Source organism: Bacillus rossius, chromosome 5 (assembly GCF_032445375.1).
Source record: "Bacillus rossius redtenbacheri isolate Brsri chromosome 5, Brsri_v3, whole genome shotgun sequence".
In the NCBI taxonomy this organism is placed as follows: domain Eukaryota; kingdom Metazoa; phylum Arthropoda; class Insecta; order Phasmatodea; family Bacillidae; genus Bacillus; species Bacillus rossius.
In genome coordinates this window covers 12,458,700-12,478,545 of record NC_086333.1, presented here as the reverse complement: position 1 = coordinate 12,478,545, position 19,846 = coordinate 12,458,700, and the positions used below count along the sequence as shown (strand labels likewise).

At 40.3% G+C, this 19,846-nt stretch overlaps 1 protein-coding gene across 1 annotated transcript in view; it reads right to left on the bottom strand.

Annotated features, from left to right (window-relative positions):
- Positions 1–19,846, bottom strand: part of LOC134531594 (exportin-5) — a 298,110-nt gene that overhangs the window by 14,161 nt on the left and 264,103 nt on the right. The window contains exons 16-17 of the mRNA XM_063367321.1: positions 14,764–15,001; positions 1,194–1,328 (exon numbers count right to left, since the gene is read on the bottom strand). Coding sequence (XP_063223391.1) covers positions 1,194–1,328; positions 14,764–15,001 — 373 coding nt within the window. The remainder of the gene's footprint in view (positions 1–1,193; positions 1,329–14,763; positions 15,002–19,846) is intronic.

Genomic DNA, 19,846 nt, shown 5'->3' with positions numbered 1-19,846 from the left:
GGCTTCTCTGGGCATTATGGATACTGGTGAATTATGCTTGTCTCGTGAATGTACAGCGCTTCTGCAAACTCACTCCCCGCCTGTATAAAACTATGAATTTTAAAGTAGAAATCTAATATTTATTCGGACATTATCACTTACTTATTTAATTAATGGAAATACAAAGTTATCTGATGTGTTCTTTTAAATACTTTTTAAACGTTATAACCTTTATCTTATCGTCTGCGTCGTTGCAGTGTACCGCTTGAAGATATCTTGAAATTAAACAATTATTGTACACAGCGGTACATATAAACATGTTGAAAACATTTTCATAGATTGCCCACCCAAAGACCTAACAAAACTTGGATGCCTATTAGTAGATAATTTCTGCTCTTGAAGTGGCTGTGATTAGAGAGGCCAAAACATTAAGATTCAGTTATTCAAAACAGAAATGGTCTAATATAAAAGGTTTTAAAGTATTTCCGACTTATACTGCCACAAAACTGTTATTGTTTTAATTTAATTAGTTCTTCGAAACACACCTAACATAATGAGGTTTTGTATGTTGAAAATAATATTAAATACATTATAATATGTTAATAGCATTTCGTGACAAAATATTTTAATTATATTAAATATTTCATCATCAAAATATTTAAATAATACAATATTTTTTAAATTACGTGGTATTTAAAAATATCTGTAAACATTTCATTCATATATATTTTACAACAAGAAATTATTTTGAAAATGTTAGTGATACATTAAGAGCACTAAAACCACAAATTTAATAAATACTCAATGGCTAATATTTACGTTATTAAGACTTACAATAATGTAAATTGTGAATGTTAACAAAAAAATCCATTCACATTTCTCTATAACTCAGAAAAATGTTTGTGCAATTATTAATGAGGTGGTACTATTGCCATTAACATTAATTGTGTACTCCAGGTAAATCTCTGCAAAAAGCAATGCACTCTGCCAACCACAAAATCAAAATGAAATGATAAAAAAAAAATAATAAAAGGGTTTTACAAGTCTTTTTTTTTCATAAACTGTTTGTTCATATTTTGGTATTGTATTCGATGGTTCAATCATACTCATGTGCTTGAAAAAATATCTTTTTATTTTTGGCAAATATCTACCAATTGAAAAGAATAATAAAATCTTAAGAAAAAAAAAAATATATATATATTTTGAAAACTTACATGATTGGTTACTTTTTTAAAGATGTCTTTTTTACTTTTGTCCACTTTGTTTGTTCCTTTAGGTGTTGACGATAAAACTTTTTCGTCAAATTTCTGTAAATCCTGTGGGTTGATATTTGGAATCTGATTCATGACCTAGAAAAAATATTTTAAATATATTAGTAAATGTATACATTGTATATGCACATATAAAGTTCGACCACAGTTAGGATAACACTTTTTGGAAGTATATACATTATTTGCACAAAAATAAACACTAAAAGGTACTGGGAATGTAAAAAATTAAATCTTATTTCAAAGGTAAAAAGACTTTGTAGTGGTGTACACAGAATTAATAATAGATGTGTGATAAAAGATGATCTCAAAACTGTCAGATTAAATGACAGATCAAGGAGCAGAATAATTTTAATTCAATATTGTTAAAAGGTTGGTCTAAATCACGACACCCACATAAAACAGTGTGGTTGTGGGGACGAGGATAGACACAGGCCCAAAGTGGGTGCGGGACGAAGGTGCCTCGCTGGTAAATACAGGAGCGTCTAACAGCTGAAGTTGATGAAAGCCCAGTATGGGAAGGGAAAGGGCAGCTGGAGGGATACATATCTGGAATTTGTGTGGGTGACATGAATAAATGCTTAGAATACGCAGTTCCTGGTCTCACAGACTCACTGTCCAGTCGGCTACACGAAGGCCTAGCGACAGCATATGATAGATCTCAATTCCCAGCCATTCTGCCAATGACGAACACCTTTGGTAGATTGGTAACACTATGGCAGGTCATGAAGAGAAAATTCAAACCAAAGCACCCAAAATTATGAAAGAAAGTTAATTTTCTTTAAGCTCTCAACATTTAGAACCGAATTCATGGGGCTCCAAAAAAAGAGGTTAGTTTGAAAGGGTCATTATTTCCAGAAGTAACTGTGCTGTCGAAGAGGGCCAGTTGTTGCCTGCCACCCACACAATTCCGGCTTGGCTCCGGGTGGGGTCCAGCCAGGATTCCTCACAAGTGAGGAACATCAGCCGCTGGCTCTACCCCCACTAATTTATTCCCTGACTACGCCACACCCTCACTGCCTCGAGTGACTCAGGTCTCCGAGGTTTTAAGTCCTAGTAGAGTGTCTAAAGGCAGTTTTCATGTAATTTTCTCTCAAAATGGGAAAAAAAAGAAGAAAAAAAACCATTTCATAGAACAAGTTAAGTATTTAAAAGGTTAGCTGAAATGCCTTTTATCTGACATTCCAAATATTTGAAATTGTTGCCTCCCATAAACTCAGCTACAAACAACCATTTTAAACACAATACCTGGCCAGGATTCACTATACAAGAAAATTGTTTGTAAATAACTTTAAATTAAACACCATTAAAGAACTTTTTAAATCCTGAAAAAAATATCGCCTGAAGGTGGTAAAGCAGAGCTGTACAAGAAAAAAGAGTCGTTATAGGGCGTAAATCTTTAAAAAGGTTCTCAAAAATATGTATATTTTATCCAAATAAAGAAAAGCTATACATGCAATTACCAAACAGGGAATGGCTTTAAATGGGTTTCATTAATGAATAAACACATTAAAGGGTTTTGTGGAAACCATTTGCATACAAGGCTTATAATAGAAACAGCACGCAAAGATGTTAATATGGCTAGAGCTAAACCCCGCATGATAACCAATTAAGCTGCCAAACAATTGATCATACTTCCAACTGCAACCTCCTGCAAAAAATAAGAAAAGCTTGAAAAGAAAATTGAAATAATGCATACCTTAAAATGAAATGTGTTTTATTGTTTAATAAAATCTTTATAAAAATACAATCTAAAAGAAACAGCCACTTAAAATGTATCATAAAGTTCTAAAAAACTTGTTACATTCCAGGTTGGCCTGGCTAAGCAACCCAGAATATTAACAAGACAATTGATTCACTAGACAGTTTATGATGTTTATATACAATTTTTTGGAAGTGTTGTTTTTAAATCTGTCTTGTTGTAAAATATGATGGTGAATTATCCTTTCCAGAGTGTCTTTTTTCTACAAGAGATTTTTTTAATAAAATATATTTTGACAAGTCTTTTGTTTTATTATAAATTCCTTAAAACATACCATTGATCACAACTTACATGTCCAGATAATTTTATTATCATTCACTGTCGACTTAGCTCATCGCTCAATCACAAAAAAAAATTAGATCCTTTACTTAATCTTTTAAGTAAGGTACAATATCCCACGGATATGTTTCGGGAGGGCGATGACTGCTGATACAGAAGCCTGGGGTCGAATTTCAAGTTAATTTTTGCCAAACGAAGATAAAAAAAAAATAAAGGTTAAAACTCGGCCTGATCCCGACCGGCGGATGTGAAATTCTCCCTTCACGACTTTTACATTATATTATATTTCAGCGAGCTGCCGATGACATGAACGCATGAAGCAACAATCGAGCAACAACTAGTTGAACAACGAAGTTGTCTTCCCTTACAAAGACGAAAACAAAGAGGAGACAACCCCGTGTGTAAATCGACCAATCACAACACACAACCAGAAATATGACCATATAAGGAATAATACTGGAAGAATATTTTTTCCCCTGACAGTCTGGAAAGACACATCAGACCACCATATGACTTGCCCTGATTGGCTGGCAAGGCAGCGCCTAGCGTAAGTTCTAGTTCATTCTTCCCCTGCCCAAGTGAGCAGAGCGCGGTCTTCAGGGGTGAGTCAGTCGCGCACAGTGGGCCGCACTAGATCTCTCCCCCTCCCCCAAACGGGACTCTTAAGTAACAGGATCTAGGTGGGATGCACGATAAGGGCAGCCACCCCGAGCTCGGACTGCGGTGAGTTCGCCCCGAGACTCGAGTGGTTCCAGTAACGAGGCCACAGACGAAGAGTCCCTGAGTGGCTCTGAGTCAGAGGAATTACATCTGCTTGATGTCTAGGGATGAAACGATACTATTAAATATGAGTACTTACTTGATACTTTCCTTTCGATACCAAGTACTTTTGGTATCGATACCTTGGCATCAAATACCGAGTAGGTATCGGCCAAAAGTACTGTGCTTTGGACAGTATCGATAGTCGGTATGCAACAACAACAGCTGAGATTTATTTAGTCGGGTCAGAAGACAAGAATAACGTGCGACAAAACACAATCAACAGGTAAATATTTTATTGTCTGGAAATTTATGCTGATAGTAATTAGATAACATTTGTTCATATAAATATGATCCACAGTGCATTCATTCAATGTCAGTAGACAAACAATGTTGAAGTTGAACATACTTTATACAACTGCAGTGTAATCGTACACTTTCGTGTTTCTTAATTGGTTTTCTAAGTGTATTTACTTTATCCACGAGCCTATACTGAGGTTTGATCTCTGATGTGACCCCTGCCTAAGTTTCGTAAATTTCTAAATTTCTGAATGCATCCTTTCCTAGTTTTACACAGTTGGCAGCTTTGTTTGGCTTTGTTTATGTTTATGTTGTGAAACAATAAATCATGATTTTTTTTACTAATGTGAGAGTAATATTTATTGCCTGACTTTAAATGGAGTCTCAAAAGAGTAATGTGTGGCAATACTTCACAAGAAAAGACGAAAAAACAGCAAGCTACAAAAAATTTGATTTTATGGGAAGACATCTAATCTGCATAAACACTCTAAATCCCACCTGGACTACACTGCACCTAACAATGACAAGATTTCAAATAGAAAAAAATAAGGAGCCTAAAAGTGATGTCGGCGCAAGCAGTGGCAGATTATCTGTTGAAGAGATCCTGAAAAAACAATCAAAAAGTGAAATCCCTTCTGATATTTCCAAAGCCTCAACATCGACATCGAAGTCTACGCTTAAAACTTCTCTCGGATCTTCATCCATTGAAAGTTGTCTTCCAAAAAATTGCTTCACAAAAGGTGGCATAAAATATATCAATATTTTACATGCAAAGATATGCAAACCTTCAATATTGTAGAAGAAGGTTTTTTTTTTAAATAATTGAAGGAATTGGCACCTTATTACAAAGTGCCTTCATCAACACATTTCACAACGTTACTCTGTGACAAATACAATATCATGAAGATGGAATTTGCTTCGAGAAAACTGAATTCAACTGAGTTATGTGTAACTCTCGATATATGGACCGAAACCATGAACAAGTTTTTTTTTTGTATTACAGTACATTTTCTGAAGAAACATAGCAACCAAGGAACTCAAATCAAATCACACAACGGAATGTATTTCTAATGTTTTTGTTGATATTCTAAAAGACTGGGATATTCCGCTGTTTAAAATCACTTGCACAGTTACTGACAATGGTGTTAATATGGTTGCTGCAATGAAAAAGACACTTAGTGATTCAAAACATTTGCAATGTTTCGCGCACACAATAAATTTGGTGGTTGATTCTTCAATAAGCAATACTTATATTCAAGTTAATAATTTTATTAAAAAAGTTAGAGATATTGTGAAATAGGTAAAAATACAGTGTAATACAGTCAGAAAAATTAAGGAAAATCAGATCGACAGTGGAGTTTCTGAAGGAAGTAGAAAAGAATTTATTCTAGGTGTTAAAACACGCTGGAATTATTTATTCTATATGCTTGCTAGATTTTTGGAAATGTCAAAAATTGCTTCACAACTTTTACTTGATGCTACAAATAGTCCTGAATTGGTGACGGGCCAGGAAATCAAAATATTGAAATAGATAGTTCAGTTGTTACAACCGTTCGAATTTGTTATAAGAAAATATTCCAGCCAGAATTACGTCACCATATCCATAATCATTCCCATGATAAATTGCCTCACATAGCAGCTAAATACATTTTCCTCATCAATAGAATGTGCCATTCAGTTACAAAACAAACTATTAGCTGAAAGTAAAAAAAGATTTGGTCTCATTGAATTTAATACACTTGTGGCGTTAGCTACAATTTTAGACTCACACTTCCAAAATCTTAATTTCCAAGATTCAGATGTATGTGGAAGGGCGATACAAAAATAAAGAAACATCGTTAAAGAAGATTCACAGCAGGCAATTTCAACTAGTGGATCTGAAGAAGAAACTGTCTGAAGATTTTGACTTTTCGTTATACCATAAGCAACAGCAGCGGGCCAAAAGCAGCGACGTGCCAAGTCAAAAACCGATGAGGTGTCAATATATTTGGCTAATCCTGTTTACGCATTAAAAGCTAACCCATTAGAAGAATGGGAAGAATTAAAACTTGTGTTTCCAAAACTATACAGACAAGCGCGAATGTATCTGCACATTGTCGGTACCTCTGTAACTTGCGAGAGATTGTTTTCCAAAGCTGGTGTGACAATCACTGCATCGAAAAACGGTTTAACAGAAAACACCTTGAAAAATTATTATTCTTGGGGAGTACATCAAAAGCAGAGTTTTTTTTCTTAGTCTAGTTTTTTTGCACTCATCAATAAACAAAATATTAAAACCGCTGTTATGATTTTGTCTGAAAAAACAACCGATATTTCCAATACAAGTAAGTACCGATACTTTTCATACAATATTGAGTATGTATCAATACTTTACAACCGATATGGTATCGAGTAAAAGTATCGATACAATACCTCTGGAGTATCGTTTCATCCCTATTGGTGTCAACACATGGTTCTAGAGTGAGCATGAACAGTCACGCCAAACTGCGGCTCTACCAAGTGCCAGCCCCGAGTCTGCCACCTCCGCCCCTCCTGTGGAGCAGGCGGTCTCTGTAAATGCAGAAAGAGGCTCCCCTCTCTTATCACATAACTCACCCCATCCGTAATCCTTGCGGGAGGTGCAGTTAAGCTACCCTCACAGCCAGGGCCTTCAACCCTCGCCTCATCGAACGGACCTGAGGGATCAGTTAAATCCCAACCTGCCAATGCAGCTAAGTCCATTCTCCTCGGCCCGCCGGGGGAGAGTTTTTCAGTGACCGGCACCACCAGCTCTCCTGGGGGGTCGGGAGGGGAGCAAGCCCCCCAGATCATCCCCCAGTCGGCCCAGATCTGCCGGGCAATGCATCTGATGAAGATAGAGAGTACATCCACGTCAAAAAAAAGGCAAAAAAAAAATTGTAAAATGACTGCGGGAGAGACAACTAACATAGCTCCAGCCCCAAACAAGACAACTCAGAATACTACCCAGATAAAACTCAGCGTGCGGTGTCGCCGGTGGTACAAGATGGTAGTGGATGCCTCACTGTACCTGAAGCTTGCACAAGTATGCAAGGAGAAGTATAGAGCAGCCTACACTATCATAATTACCCGGGGCCGAATGCTGAGGCTAACATTTACGACAGTTCAGGACTTGGTGCGCAGATCGGACTACGCGACGCACTGGTACAGTGCCTACAGAGATAAGTCGGTGCACGTCTGCGTCCGCGAGGTCTCGCCTGGTGTGAAAACAAATGAGCTCCTTCAGGCCTTTATAGACTAAAAAATACCAGCCATTAGGTGCAAGCAGTTAGCACTGGCATGCACAGATGGTGTGTCTAACCAATGGCACATTCTGCCTACTCCAGTCTACATAATGCAAAATGCTAGCCCCAGGCCCCGGGTTGGCCATCTGCAGTGCAAAATGTTCCCTACGGTCTGAGGACCCAGCAGATTGTCCAGTGCCATAGATGCCAGCGCTATGAGCACACCAAGAACACTTGCAGCTGGCCTGCGAGGCACATGCAACTGTGGCCTGCACCAAAGACCCAATGACGCCGCTGAAATGCTGCCTGTGCGATGGTCCACACACAGCAAATTACAAACAGTGCCCTCTGCACCTTGAGCTCCAGAGCGGTGCCTCAAGCAGGGTTCAGAGAGCGAACCCGTGGGGCCTGGAGGGGATGGGACGAGGGAGCACGGGGAGCGGGGCACACCCCCCCCCCACCAAGGTTACTCAGTGACTGTCAGGACGAAGCAACATACCAAAAGGCCCGTTCCTGCGCAGACAGGGCCTAAAAAATGGTGCTGGCAAGGACCGGGGGAAGCACGAGACATGCGGTGCAGAGCAACCATGGCCGAACTGACAAGCAACCCCCTCCTCCTCAATCTAACTTGACCCCACCAGGACAGGTGGAGAAGGCCTGGCTCGGGCTCTTAAAACCGCACCACGCAGTGCAGCAGGACACAGCACGGAGCGAGGAGCAAGTAGACTAGGGCTGCCAACCCCGCTCCAGCTGCTGCTCCGGCGCACAAAGTCAGTTCCCAAACACATGCTGAACACTCACAGCCGCCTCAAAGCCCGGCCACAGCATCCCTGGGAGAGCTCTTTTGTTTCTGCGAGATGGACCTCCTGAGGATGCTGCATATCTTTCAACCACACCTGATTGCCATGCGTTTGTTTACAGACCTGACGCAGAGCAAGATGGCGTTCCTGCAGGCCATGTCTGAGTACTTGATCTAACTTCATGACTGACGGGACTGACGGGACTGAAGACACATTCAACATACTATACTGGTACTCATAAGGACTGCGACCAGAAATGAACAAGTTCAAACAAGTGTTAATAATTTATGGAATTTCAATTGCACTTATTACCGAAACTGTTCTATCATCCACGCAGCGCCTGAGCGTTTAATACTATATAATTTACAGGGACGACTCAGGGTGAAGTACAGCCGAGCTCATAAAGCATGGACCACAACACTATCCCGTCACACAAACTACAGGCAGGGGACTTTTTAGTGGTCGCGGCATACAGGTCCCCCAGTAAACGTTTCTACGAAGATGACCTTGACATAGTCACAAGTCACAGCCCTCACTTTTTTATGGCAGGCAACTTAAATGCAAAACAAAAAGATTGGCACTCGCGCATTACCTCTCCAGTCGGCAGGCGACTATCGACCTATGCAGCTGAAAAAAAAAAAAAACTTAGTTTGGGCCTCAGGAACTCCCGACACACTTCCCGTTAGTGGAGGGGAAGGAGGGGGGGACGTAATGCATGTGGTTCTGATGAATGACACTAGACACCCCTTTACTCTGACTTGACTAGATGAACTAGACACAGACCACAACCCTGACCTGTGCGAGATGCAACTTCATGCTGACGTGCAGCCCAGAGCCAAAATAAAATACTCAATGACAAGCTGGACAGAATACATCTGCACTCTACAGGATGCGCTGTTCCCAGACATTTGCCTCAAGACCCCAGATGACGTAGAGGCGACTGTGGAGTGCTTCACAAACCACTTCACACAGCTGCACCTGTCAGGCACAATGTCCAGCGCACCCGTACCCTGACCTGGACTACCAATTTGCAGTGAAGATGCGGCACGGCGGGAGTACCAGTGCACCCAGTACCCTGACCTGGACTACCACACTGCAGTGAAGATGCGGCACGGCACGAGTACCAGCACACTCATGCGCCCGCAGCCAAGACGGGCTGTAACAGGCTCAAGGCACAGCTGAGGCAAACAACACAGTGGGAGGATCATTTTCAAGGGGCGGAGTGGGCTGAAGCCCGATTGTGGAAGCTGGCGAGCACCCCGCGCGGCGCTAAGGCACAGCGTGCCGTCCCTGCAATCCATGGCTTGCACGGAATTACATACACGGCTGAAGCAAAGGCAGAAGCTATTGCTGAATCACTCGAGCGAGTTTGAGACGAACGAGAATCCCCAGGATGATGACTTCACGGTCCAGGTGGAGCACACAGTTCGCCAATATCTCCGCACGACAGTCACGCCTGAACTCGAACTACAAGAGCTTGTCACGGGTGCCAAAGTAAGGCGTGTAATACGGGATCTTCCGGCGCAGATAGCCCCGGTTTGGACTGAGTTTTCAACCTGATGTTAAAGAAACTGCCGCCTGTGCTGTGGAGTTCTTGGTTCGGGTTTTGAACGCGGTACTGTGCACTGGAGTATTCCCACGCGCCTGAAGGAGGCCCACGTCATTACACTGCCTAAACCAGGCAAGAACCAAATCTTCCCACAATATCACCGCCACATCAGCTTGCTGAGCGAGCTCAGCAAACTGACTGAAAAGGTAATTTTGAGTCGGCTGTCAGTGCGTGCCACCGCCCTCGTGGTGCTCCGACTTTAAATATGGCTTCCGGGAGGCCCACTCCACGACACAACCTCTGGCACGGATCGTGGAGTCTGCCACAGGTGCCTTCAATGCCCAGGAACACATGATGGGCGTATTGCTGGATGTTCAAAAGGTATTTGACAAAGTCTGGCACGAGGGACTCATTAACAAGCTCATTTCACTACAATTCCTGCCCCGCTACACTTTCCTCGTGTCCAGCTTTCTGGCCGGCAGGATTTTCCGAGTCAAGGTGGAGGGCAGACTGTCCAGGCCACGGCCAATCTTCAGTGAAGTGCCACAAGGGGCGTGGCTAAGCCTCTTCCTTTACAGCTTGTACGTCGCCAACATCCCCACAGCGCCAGACGTGCCCGTCCAGCTGTTCGATGACGACACTGCTGTGTGGGCCACAGGCCCGGCATCTTCACTCATCGCAGGCCGGAACCGCCACTACCTCTGGAGCTACTTGACACGCCCATTCCCCTATCCCCCACAGTTAAAGACCTGGGTCTAAACTGAAAGCACCATGTGGCCAGCACAGTGGCGGAGTGCAAGAAGAGAGTGGGAGCACTCTAGCCACTACTGAAGGCCGAGTGCTGCCAGACAGACTTAAAGTACGTATTTACAAAGCAGTTGTCCTACCCGCAATGCTCTATGCCGTCGAGGTGTGGGGTTATGCAGCCAGCCGCACCATCCAACGACTCCAGGTCGCACAAAACCAAACCCTACGACTCATCACTCGCTTGGATTGTTTCACGCTCAGTTGCACTCTTCAAAGACTCAAAAACATGCATCTCATCTCACAGCTGATCCTCAACAGGAACATCAAATTCTACAACACTCTCAGGGCGCACAGATGCCCTAATTCGCGAACTGGGGAGCTTCAACGCGAAGGAGGCTCATGTGTCGCAGCACCCTGAGCACTCCGCGGAGGCTGGCCGGACTCGCGTGGGAGTTGAGCCACGCACCACATACATCGCACTCACACCTGAAAGAGAGGGAAGGGGGGATGCAACACCACAGACCCACACTCGTTCCACAGCCACTCAACTCAGTGCCTTGCTCGGGCTTCTCCGCGCTGCCGCCACAAGAGGTCCACAAAGGCAAACCTAAGAGGACGCAGTTGTTAAAGGCGCCTCCAAATGCGCGTAGGGCAGGCAGGCACGGCGCTCAACACGCTGCGGCTGTACTGGCGCCCGCACGCGCCCGCAGTGGGACAGCCGCTAGTTTTCAAAGCCGGTCGTACCAGGCGAGACAGGAACAGCTGGGGTCACCGGTGCGCGAACCCACGACTCTGGCATTGACCGCAACGAGTGCAGGGTGAGACAGGACGGTGGTGCCGGCTCTCTCTCGTAGCAGGGAACCCGACCGCGTGACTGTGAACCACAGCACTGGCTGTGCAGTCTCCTGGAGCGAGCGGAGGGCTCGAGAGACGGGGAGCTCCCAGGGGCCGTATTCCTGCGCAGTGTGTCATTGCTCTCATCTGCACAAGTAATCACCGATGATGCAGATGGCTCTAGGAAAAGAAGTGTTTTCTATCTTTATTCATCGCATTGCCCTCAGCAGCACATGGGTTCGAGTCCCTCCCACAATCCCGCCAAAGAAACAAATTTTAACAACACCTTGGAAGGAACCCAGTATCATCCTTCTCACAGACATAAACACCTAAACTCTATTTCACAACAAGAGGTACTGGGCGGCATTCTGCGGCCTGGAACTCTTCATGGGCCCTTATTTGATGCTCGGCTCTGGCATACGGATCACGAGGCCCGCAATAGCTATGATGACAATACAGTTTGCGGCTGTGTCGCAGTGTTGTCTGATTACACAAACAGTCTGAGAGCAGTTCATTGATGTGTAGTTATAAGCCTAGGTGCTGGGTTTTCCCTACAACGCACTACCTTGAGGCGTGAAAAATAACTTGCTGGCGACAGTGTGTCACGCCCATGTCTTTTTTTCTTTTTAAACCTTCTAGAATGTTATCACCTCACTAACCAGAATATTCATTTTAAATGTAAATACGTTAATTAGTAGACACACTAATTTTAAATTACTAAACAAAATAGAGTGAACAAATAATTAAAAAATACATACATATTTATGTAAAACCTAACCATAATTAATATTTAAGCATTAACAATTATACCTCAAATGCCTATGCATAATAGAAGAAACATGAGTATGAATCAATTATGAAACATTATGAAATCATCAGCAAGATGAAATATTCTTAGTTAATTGTTAACAATTACAAAGGGTACAGGAATTATGCTATGCTACAATGACTATGGCTAGAAACATCAAAAAAGTATAGACCAATATAAAAATATGTCTACATCTTCAGCACTTATAAAACATTACTGAAAATTAATTCCTAGCTTCAGATTTAATACTGATAAATGTTTTATGTTGGGAGTGCACTTAGGTTGCAACTGTTGCATGCAAAAAGTTCAGAGCTATGATGACGTTATTATAACCCCTGCAGGAATTTTAATATCCCAATTAAACCAATTACAGCTCCTACATTCAAGTACCATAAGTTTACATGAAATTGTAAAAAGAACTCCTTACGTAATTATGTAACACCACAGGTTACAGTGTGTTGACAAGATCATGTATGAACTTGTACAAGTCATTGCAATGGGGGCCCACACATATTGCAACCAAAATACATTATACTTTACGTACACGGGCTGTGGAAAAAACAAATTCATAAACAATTACTGTAGCCACTGGGAACATAAATTGCAAAGTTGTTTCCCAAACGAAAATTACTGTCACATAATTTGGTCCATGCTTTCTGTACAGTTAACATGAAGCCGATGTCAGGGTAAGGAAAAATCAGAGCTAAGTTCTTAAGCTTGCTAATCAATGAGTTCCCATAGATGCTGCATAACGCAAAGTTATTGCTTTCATAAGTAGTGGATAAGTCCTCCAAATCGCAGTGATCCAAGTACAGTAATTCAACAGCGACGTACAAGTTTCCGCAAGGTAGTGCGCACTTTACCCTCCCGTGAAATTGACCCGTCCGAGTCTCGCATATCTTACAGTACAATGCCGTGCTGCGGCATGAAACACCATTACCTCAACACTGTCGGGACAGCAGCGCCTCACAGTGGCATAATCTATAACCAGTTTGTAAAACGCCTGTGATAAATATCATTGCACACATAAAAAGAAATATCACTCACTGCACAAGGAAAAGAATTAAATAATAATAATAATAATAATAATAATAATAATAATAATAATAATAATAATAATACCAATAGTAAATATAAAAAAAGATGGCTGGTAAAATTACTGCAGAAAACCAAAACTCAAATTTAACCAACCAAATACAAAATTTTTCCAAAAAATTAAAATCTAAAAGTTAAAATCACAAGATAAAACAAACAACTAAATCGAAAGCTACAAAAAGTCACTAGATATAGTGCTTTAGAAAAATAGCTTTTAGCCCCTTAAAAATTGAATAAAATTGGTAATAAAAAAAAAACAATAACAAACTAAAATTCAATACATGGTCAGATGGTGGACCCATAACATATGAAATTATTTAAATTGCAGTCCATTTAAGTGTTTTGTTACGACCTAAAACAATGACATTGGAATTGGTGATATTGATGAATGAGGATTAGTGGCTTGATGATTCTTATAATCTTTATATGGAAACAACTTATTTAAATTTGACTGAGAGTCAAAACCGTTAATAAAATAAAACCTCAACTACAGTGTTTCCTCGACGCGTGGTCAAGCTGGTGCAAGACAAACCTGACGCTAATTAATAACCCACACACTTTATAGGGTAACAAACTTGCAAAGCTAAACTTGAGATTTTGGGGGTTTTGACTCCTGATAGATGACTTTCCTTTCTTTTAATTACTTGAAATAACCTTAACTTAGAAATAAAACATATTAATTCATTCTGCCGGACCAATATTTATTAGACCTAACTTACTCATTACAATAATTAATAGTTATTTTAATTTAATTTACATTAATTAAACTTCAATAAACCAATTTATGAAAATCTAAAAAAATGGTAAAGGTAAATATGCCTTACCCACTGTCAAAAACAAGTACTTTAACTCTCCTCTTAATAAAAACACAAGTAGCATTTCAAAGATTACAGTTATCACTCAATTTAATAACATTCACTCAAAATGATTCTTTATGATACTGTTACAAATTATCTTTCATTCCTCCATACTTTAAATTGAACCACATGACTCCTAAACAACAGTTTAATTAAATTACTAATGGACTAGGTCTTCAGAACAGCACGTCTTAAAATACCCTAGCTACATTTGATTAGACCAAAAGATGATGACATAACTGGAGAATTTAGCCCACGAAGTGTCCTCCTCCTCCTGGCTTGACGCCTACCCTCCACCAGCTGTCGGATCACCAGGGCTCGTCCCCTCCCGAATCCCGTAACCCCCCCCCCCTCCCCCAGTCCAACTCCATCACGCAGTCACCTGCCCCTCCCTCTCGCCTGTGCACTGTCCACAATCAGAACCCACGGTAGCTGCGTGACCACGTCCTATTCCAGTGAAATGAGATGGAGGGGAATGGTGTACCTGGAGGACGCTGGGGAAGCGCGGGCGCAGCGTCTCGTAGAGCTGTGCTCCGAGGGCCACCAGCACGCCCAGGCTGTCCTCGTGCTGGCCGTGCAGCTGCAGGGCGTGCAGCACGGACGTCATGACGTGGGCCGCCGCGTCCGGGGTGAGGCTGCCGTCGCCGGCCAGCAGGCGCACCACGGGGCCGGCCAGCGGCGTGGCCCGCGTGCTGGCGAGGGTGTCCCCCCACCACAGGGCCCTGCATGCATTCACAAGCTGCTCTCAATGATAAACATATTCAGAATGTGTGGATATTCTGTAGTGGTATTTAAATTGAAAAATTTGGATCATACTAGTTCAATTTTGATAATAAATTATATAAGAATGTAAAAAAAAAAGTTATATGAATATTTTAGAAGCAAAAAAAATTCACATAGTTTATGTGACATTATTGAATGAATTAATAAGAGCTTAAACCTGGTTGGCATTTAGGTCATTAGAGATGGTGAAGGGTGATAGTAGTGTACAAATGTATTTCCAGGCCCAGGGTTCAGGGTGTGGTGGTGGTGCCAACCAACCTCTGACGTCACGGCGGCCATCTTGGATAACCTTAACCCCGGCAGCCATTTCAAATCCGCCATCTTTAATAGAGCGCAACACTCATTAATGCTGCACTTTTCGTTACGCCCGCCTTCTTGGACATGTGTCAACGTTGCACATTTTGTTACGGACGCCATCTTGGATCATAGAACATTGCAATTTTCATTACGGTCGCTTTATTTAATTCCAATAACATGTCCGCCATGTTGAATTTGATTTCAAAGCATTTTTTTTCCAATTCTGATATCATGTCCACCATTTTGTTTTCGTCTGCTGGAGGCCCCTTCTTGGATGATGACATGTCTACCATATTGTTTTTTTTTGTTCTGCTGGAAGCCACCATCTTGTATACTGCCATCTTTGTTTCCTGTTTACTCCTAGAGAGCACCAGCATCGCTCTATCTCATTACATAAGATTGATGTTCCATTACATACCAGAGTTATTATGGCCCTTAACAACATATTAAATTTAATTTTTTATGCAAAACACATTGGAAGCGCTGTGATTCGAACCATTGCAGCTCTGACCTCCAGGTTGGAAAACACACGCCTTTAACCGCAAAGCCATCGAGGCATTTACATGACTGAGAATTAAATAAGGTATTTAAAAATAAAACACATTTGTGCTTGTAATTATTTTAATTTGAAGGAATAATAGCATTGTTTGTTCGAGACCAAACTGCCATACTTATTTTCAATACTTACTACCATGAGCGCTAGTTAACACACATGGCGTCTGCAAGAGAGCGCTCTCACCATCTTGAATTCAGTAATCAATACAAGGAGTGCTAGTGTCATGTAGTACACATGATATCTGCTAGAGTGCGTTATCATCATGATAGTTTAATTTTTACCCGCTAGAGTGCAGTAATCACTATTCGTCACGATAAACTTAAAAATAAGGAAGATCCAACCATCACTGTGAAGACAGAAGTTGATGACGAAATTCGAAGAAGAGGAAATATGAGCCAGTTCGAGAAGAAGAGCACTTTGCGAGTACAGAATCATTGCACAAGAAAAAATTACAGTAAAGAGGACACCAAGTTAATGGTGCGGCCATACCTGATATCTTTCATGAGTCAAAACAATGACACGACCTATGGAGTGTACAGAAAACATAATAAGTGGTTCCTTGGTGCTAAAGAAATAACACTTCTTACCATGAAATGTTCATGTAGAAGAGTTTAAAACACATGGGACTCCAGGGTCCTATTGCATAATAAAGTACAAGCTAATAGTATTAGTAATGTAACTAGTAAGTTGTATAATTTGGTAGCATAATATTTCTACAAGTTAGAACCTACAATTCTGATATTACAAGGAAAATTACTAATGTTATTACAGAGCTTCCAGCAACTTTTCCAACCCAAAAAGTAGGAAAAGTAGGACTATTTTATCAAAAAGTAGGCAAAAGTAGGAGACCTATTTTCGCATCATTTTTCAACGGCATATAGTTCTAGCAATGCCATAATACAAGTCTTTATGATTTTACAGGAAATAAAGCATATTATTACTTATTACTTTTTAAATAACCCCAACCAAATGGCCGGTTAAGCTAAACTCAACTTCTGAACCTATTATGATTAGAAGATTACAACTAGTAGGTAGTGATATCATTGGAAACTGTTTAGTAGTCCTAGACTTGCACACTTTTAAAATAGAAGTTAAAAATACTGTTCCTCAATCTGAAATAAAATCTAAGGCATACAAATCTTTGACTCAAAACCCAGAACACAAAAACAATAAAAGCCATACTCCTAAGACCCTATCCTATTGTAGACCATTCCAAAGAAGTTGAGTTCACCCTGGATGAGGTATGGCCTTTATTTTGTTATAGTAAAATTTCCATAGTTTAATGTAACTGTTATTTAGATGTAAAAGATAAAACAGTATAGTATAATGAGCCTAACACAAGTTCCATATTTTAACCTATTTTTCTGAAAACTTAATAATAGATAATTACGAATCTGGGACAGAATTAAACAATAAAACATTGTAAAAGAAGATTCAAAAAGTAAATTTTGCTATACAATGTTCATTAAACTATTATTGTATCTAAAAAATATATATATACATATCAATGAAAACAAGTTACATACTAAAAAATGCAAGACCCTTTCCAGATTTGAACCACAAAATGTTTTGCCACAAGTTAATTTTATTTTAACTTGTTTTTAACTTCTTTTCCTTGGAAGATACTGAGAAATATTCCAGTAATGTTCGCTTGTTCTTTTCCACTTCTCTTTGTTCAACTCGTATTCCTTTTAAGCTTGACTTGCTTTCTTCCACATTCTTAATTGCTGCTTCTAGCATGGTTTGTCCTATCTTCGCTCCTTTCATATCATTATTAATCAAGGCATTTCTTATCCTTGTATTAGCTTCTTCCATCATTTTAGTGTAATTTTTTATGTCCTCATCAACTTCTTCCTCTTTCTTCCGTAGGGTTCTTTTTTCTTTTTGTATGCTCTCTTTGGCTTTTATTGTTTTTTCTTCACATTAATGTTCTCTTTTTCGTTTCTCTTCAAGTTCTTTACTCTGTTTTTCTTTTTCTTCAGCTTTCTTCTTTAATTTTTCAGCTTTCATTAGTGTTTCCTGAGCAATTCTCTCTTGATTCGACCTGTATGCTAATTGACCCTTTCTGATGAAATCCTTGGTTATGGGAACATTGTGGGGAAGATTTTTGAATTTTCTCAGCCCATCTTTGGTAGATTGAAGCCCACCCACACCTGCTGCTGGCAGACATGATCTGTTTGATGTGAGGAAATTACTGGTGTCAGAAAATCCCCGCTCGACATCAGCATTACCATGGGGGAGAACAAGTATTGATTTTACCAGCCTTGTTAATTCTGGAAATTTTTTTCCTCCAAGTGAATTTTGTAAAGAAAAAATTTTCCCCCAGCAGTGATCTATTCTTTTACTTCTAATGTTTTCAGAATATTCTTCCTTTTCACTTGAATGTTCTCCACCACTCTCCTCTTCAACATGCCACTCTTCTGGGATATTCTCACACTGTAGTATTTTCCATTCATCACTAATAGCATCTAAATTCACACGTGGAACCAACTGTACAGATTCTGCAAGACTTTTCATAGCTTTACTAGACAAAAGATCATGCCTGTTCTTTAAATTGAGACAAGACGAATTTCGTATTATTGGATTCCCCAATGGTAGTTTTGAGATGGCATGCTGCATAACCTTATACATAGTAGAATTTCCTCATCGAGTACAGAAGAACTGTCCGAGTTTCTTCTTTCATCTTATCCAAAACTTTCCTTGTCTCATAGCCAACTTCTAGTTCGGTGCTGTCCAATTCAATCTCTGAACAAGGAAACTTCAATGATATAATGTCCTGAAATGATCTCTTTTCCTGTTCTTTAGTTTTTACAAAACATCCTAAATAACTTCTTACAAGTGCGCACATTTCTTCATAAAGCACATGTATTAGAGGTTCTTCTCTCTGAATCAAAACAAGAAACTTTTCGAAAGGTCTTGAAGCATAAACAATGAAATGCAACTGAACAAGAGTTTTCAGAGGAGTGTCTTTCAAACACTTCAAAATTCTTGTGTATCGTGTATTGCTTGACAGTCTTATCTCGCTTTGGAAGCTCTCTGATGAAATACTTTTTCAGAGCTGACCACTGGCTTATGACTCTCTGTGCGGCTGGAACCAAAGTCAAACACCGTGTTTCAACATGCTTTAGGAAAGACAATTCATCTAGTTCAAGATCAACTTGAATCTCATTCATCTCCTCTTTCCTCAGAGGAGATAACTTAAAGAAGATGTGTACATCAATAATTAAATCAACTACCTATTGCCCAAATTCTCTGACACCTTTCCCAAAAGCATTATGAACCAAATGCAAAGGACATGTTCCTATATCTAAAAGAGAAGGTAAATCTAGAGCTTTCTTACATTCACAAATAGCAGCAAACACTGCTTTATTAAAATTTGGGTCATCACTACCCAATCTTACAAGATCTTTGAGCATCAAGTTGTTTTCATTCATTGACTTCATTATACACTCTGTAATATCTTTAGCTTTTGCTTGCCCCATGATATGAGTACTTAAGTGATTAACATTCACTTTGTTGTCTTCCTTAGACCAATATCTTATCTTGATATCTAGTTGCTTCTTGATCTGCTTATTTGTCAGTTCATCATATGAAAGAGTAAATGGTGAGCAGGAACTGTTTAGATCATTTACTAGGAGAGAATGTAAATATGGACCAGTGGCTTCGGAAACCATGTAAGACACTTTCGATTTACTCATTTGAAATTTTCGAGCTATTGAACTGTCCAGAAACATTTCCCTAAATGTATCACCAATAGAATTTGAAGAAGTTTAACTTAAGTTTGAAGCCGCTGTTTTTAAACTCCAGATAAGTTCAGCTTTAGTGGCACTGTCTTTTTGTGACCATAATGAAATTGATGATGTAGGACCAGATGGACCACTTTGCACAACAACCTTCTGTATCTGTTTTTGTGTTCCACTAAAAACATCTC